Source organism: Lipotes vexillifer, unplaced genomic scaffold (genome assembly GCF_000442215.2).
Source record: "Lipotes vexillifer unplaced genomic scaffold, Lipotes_vexillifer_v1.1 scaffold1442, whole genome shotgun sequence".
In the NCBI taxonomy this organism is placed as follows: domain Eukaryota; kingdom Metazoa; phylum Chordata; class Mammalia; order Artiodactyla; family Lipotidae; genus Lipotes; species Lipotes vexillifer.
In genome coordinates, this window is record NW_006797379.1 from 1,387,626 (window position 1) to 1,391,915 (window position 4,290).

At 39.0% G+C, this 4,290-nt stretch overlaps 1 protein-coding gene across 5 annotated transcripts in view; it reads left to right on the top strand.

The window, feature by feature from the left end:
* RPS6KA3 (ribosomal protein S6 kinase A3) overlaps window positions 1–3,135 on the top strand; it is a 106,227-nt gene extending 103,092 nt beyond the window's left edge. The window contains exons 22-23 of one of the 5 annotated variants that reach the window (XM_007469305.1): window positions 1,555–1,695; window positions 2,339–2,897. In XM_007469305.1, coding sequence (XP_007469367.1) covers window positions 1,555–1,695; window positions 2,339–2,461 — 264 coding nt within the window. In that variant the 3' untranslated portion in view covers window positions 2,462–2,897. Of the gene's footprint in view, window positions 1–1,554; window positions 1,696–2,338 lie in introns of all 5 variants that reach the window. The other 4 variants (XM_007469306.1, XM_007469308.1, XM_007469304.1 and 1 more) reach the window with 4 other exon arrangements.
* Window positions 3,136–4,290: the final 1,155 nt, after the last annotated feature.

Here is a 4,290-nt window from a genome sequence, read left to right on the forward strand (position 1 = left end):
GCCTCTCACTGTTGTGGCCTCTCCCGTTGCGGAACACAGGCTCCGGATGCGCAGGCTCAGAGGCCATGGCTCACAGGCCCAGCCGCTCCACGGCATGTGGGATCTTCCCAGACCGAGACACGAACCTGTGTCCCCTGCATCGGCAGGCGGACGCTCAACCACTGCACCACCAGGGAAGCCCCTTGTTTACTTTTTAATTCATGTATTGAGCACCTACAATGTGCTTAATAAGTGAAGGCTCCAGGGATAAAAGATGTGACTCAGTTGGAATTCCTGATCTCAGAGAGCTCACAGTCTAGTTGGGAGATAGCCAAAAATATACAGTACAGTGTCACATGTGCTATTACAATGCTCTGTTTTGTATGCTAAAGAAGTTCACAGATGATGCTTGATCAGAAAGATTTCAGGGAAAGCTTTCCAGAAGCAATGAAGGGATTTGCCAGGCAGCCTTGGGAAGCAGAAGGATGTAGTCCATCCCAGGCTGAGGGATCAGCCCATGTGTGGTCCTGATGGAATGGGAATGGCAGAATGCCTCCAGGGGCAGCGCAAGGAGCTTGGTATGACTAGTACCAGGTACACGTGAGAGGGTAGCCGATGAACCCCAATTATGGAAGGCTTTGTCGATCATGCTCAAGATTTGGGGTTTACTCTAAGTATTGGGGAGCTGTTGAAAAATACTAAGCATTGTAGTGATCAGATTTTCCTTTTTCAAGGTCACTCTGAAGTAGTAGTTCTTACCCGTTGGAGTCCACCACAAACTTTGTCACAATCGGTTGTCAAGCATATCAAGTAATGTTACCATAGAAAGTATCAGAGTTTACATACTGCCTGCTTTTTTTAATAAGTTAAAGCAAGTTGAGGTTATCTCTGTAATTTTTATAATTTGGTTCTCATTCACTTGCATTTTATTATGCTTTTTTGAGTGCAAGGCAGGTGAGGATGAGATACAAATAGAGCACAAAAGATTGCATCCAACTCATAGCCTATCTTATGAATGCCATGTGATTACTAATAACGTTTGCTAATTTGTCCAGTTAAGACCTGTGATTACAAGTATAATGTAATACGGTGAATACCCACAAAATTGGGAAGTAGAAAAAAAATAAAAATAACTCTGTAATCTTTGAGGGGAGCATTTAGAGCCCTCCAGTTAATTCCTGTTATTGGACAGTTATGTACTGCTTTTCAGCATTACCAATAGCACAAAAGTCTTAAGTAGCTGAAAATTACTTATAAATAAATCCACAAAAATGTAGAAAACTCAGAATATCTGAGGGAAAAAAAGAGCCAAAGTCCTTAAAGGTACGTAAAATGTGGTAAATTTACCCTTTGTAATACACCAAAATTACTGTTACTCAGGGAGGAGAAAACAAAGACCTAAGTTTTTGCTTTTTTTTAAACAAATTGTCATATTGACCAAGTTGCTTTGCACCCAGAGGTCTGCTAGTGGGAACACATAGTGTCGTAGAAGCCAAGGAAGAATGCTCAACAGTATCAGGTGCTATAGAAAAACAAAGGTTTAAGTTTATTTTATTATTCTTTTTCCCATTATAGGACCTGGTGTCAAAGATGCTTCATGTGGACCCTCATCAGAGACTGACTGCTGCCCTTGTGCTCAGACATCCTTGGATCGTCCACTGGGACCAACTGCCGCAATACCAACTAAACAGACAGGACGCACCGCATCTAGTCAAGGTGAGCGGCCCATTTGGGCACTGTGTGCCACATGTCCTCCAGGACAGACTATGAGACGCCCTCTCCGTACCACAGCACCTCGCCCTTTCACTTTGCCTCTCAACCTGCATCCAGTTCTTGCGTGGCAATCTCTTACAGTGGGTGATTTAGAAAAGAAAAAGTCAAGGCATGCCAAAATAGCATAATAAAACCAGTTTAGGAATGATTTCTGAATTTATCAATCAGATAAACTTTATGGATTTCCTAACTTTTCTTTGTACTTGTCTTTCTTACGCACAACCCAAAGCAGACTCTTGGAGGTTGTCAGCAGTGGCAAAATACAAATTGTAAAACAGCATGCCTTGCTGACTCTCATGGTAAAGGATTGCAAAGGAAAAACAAATTTAATAGTCCTGAGAAAAGTAAGGACTGCTTGTTATGAGCCCACCCGTGTCCTCTCATCGATAATTTCAACCTCCCACATTGGCCTCTTCAGTTTTAGTTAAATCAGAGGATTTGACCTGTGTGGTTATTTTCATTATGAGCCTAATAAAATCTATATAAATTTGCATATGAAGAAAATACCTGGGAAAAAATCATTTCATATTCTGTGTATAGGTGACTACCATTGTCATTATTTGTGACCTTTCTTTCCTGTTTTCAGGGTGCCATGGCAGCTACATACTCTGCTTTAAACCGTAATCAGTCACCAGTTTTGGAACCAGTAGGCCGCTCTACTCTTGCTCAGCGGAGAGGTATTAAAAAAATCACCTCTACAGCCCTGTGAAGTGACCTCAGTGAGATATTTGGTACCATGGTGTAAGCTGATAGCACAAGTTCTGGCGACAGGTAGCACATATCTGAGAGACACCTGCAGGCACACACTGTCCCAGCTGGTACCCATAATGCTGCTGCTCCTGCTGCTCTCCCGCTTTCGTCTCTTCTCGCTTTAAATGATTGTTAGCAGGTTAGATTTTCCTGGAGCTTCGGCTGAATTGAAAATGGAAACATGATGAAGATATATTCACTGAATCAACAAGAAGAATAATGAACATATGAATACCACCTAAAAATACACTGAATAAAGTACTCTACACCACATAGCATTATTTTTATAGGAGATATTTCATGTCCCTTAAATATTCTTTGTTAGTTATAGGGATGGACAGTTTATGTTAAGCACTTAGCTTAAACAATCCGTTTATATTAGCACTGTATCCCTTGTGCCATCCAACATTTTGTATGTTTTTGTAAACAGTTCATATACAGTACATTTCTGTACTGCTTTCTTTAATGTATACATGCCTTGTTTAACTTGGAATCTATGAGTAATCAATTGACTATGAAATCTGGTTAAATAGTTCACCTGGATTAACGGTATTGTTGGACAGCCCTAAAAATGGCCAGATTGTAGAACAGCTGTTGAATGTAATACTTCCAAAATGTACATATCTTTCCCCACGTCTGTTTCACTGGTTTGTTCGTTTGTTTCTTAAAGTCAGGTGCTCTGTCAGGCTAACCTAGAGAGCTGTTATGGTAAAGAAAGTTATCATATGTGTGTGGTATGACATCAAGAGTACACCTGTGAAGTTAGTCCATATACTTTGCAACTCCTTAGGGTCTTTTTCCTTAATTAAGGAAGTAGTCCTTGCACTTTTAATCTTAAATAGTATCCATTCTTAGTAGTTGACATAAATTTGGGATTTTTCCCAATATACATCAAAGGCCTTTAAGAGGCATGGTGAAGAGACTGGCGAAGGAAAATTTAGCAACAGGTCATTGAAGTCCCATTGAATATTTCATGTTTAAATAGATGAAATTGCAGAATTTAAGCATATGAATAACAGGATACCTGTTCTTGTATACCTGCAGGAAAAGTATGCTTTTTTGGGGAAAAAAAGTAAATCATAATGAATTCTATCCCATTAAGATGCTCTATATTAAACACTAATTTGAATGTAATAAAGGCCACAGGCCTCTCTATGAAATTGGACTTAAACTTTCTTATTCTAGGGAATAAAACATTCTTGACCAAACAGTCATAGCTGAGGTAGGCTAAGTGAATGTTCAGCATTGAGTGTTTTCTGAATTCCTCCTGATGATTTATAGCCATATAATGCTTTCTTTTCTTTTTTAAAAAAAATTTTATTGGAGTATAGTTGATTTACAGTGTTGTGTTAGTTTCATATAATGCTTTCTTTAACTTCAGAAATGATCAGTTTTCATAATGGTCACTGGATCTGCTTAGATTATTCATTATCTACATCTAATTTGTTAGTTTCCACAATATCAGTAAAGAAACTTCTGCATCCATTATTACCTGTATCTTTGCCAAGCTACCTAGCATACATCAATATGTAATATGAAAAACATATGAGCAAGGAAAAGGTGATTTAACTTATCTCATCAAGAATGTGCCTGAACAGATCTTTCCTAAGTCATGTACTAAGTCATTTACATCAGAACTCTTTTTTTCCTGCCAGAAGCTTTAAATCTTCCCCTGAGAGTACAAAGCCAGGAAAGCATGGTTTATCTAAATATCTTGGAAGGCACTTGTTATTCCTTAATTTCTCGTCTGTGCAATTAAAGGGAAAGAGAAACTCTAGCATGCCTTTT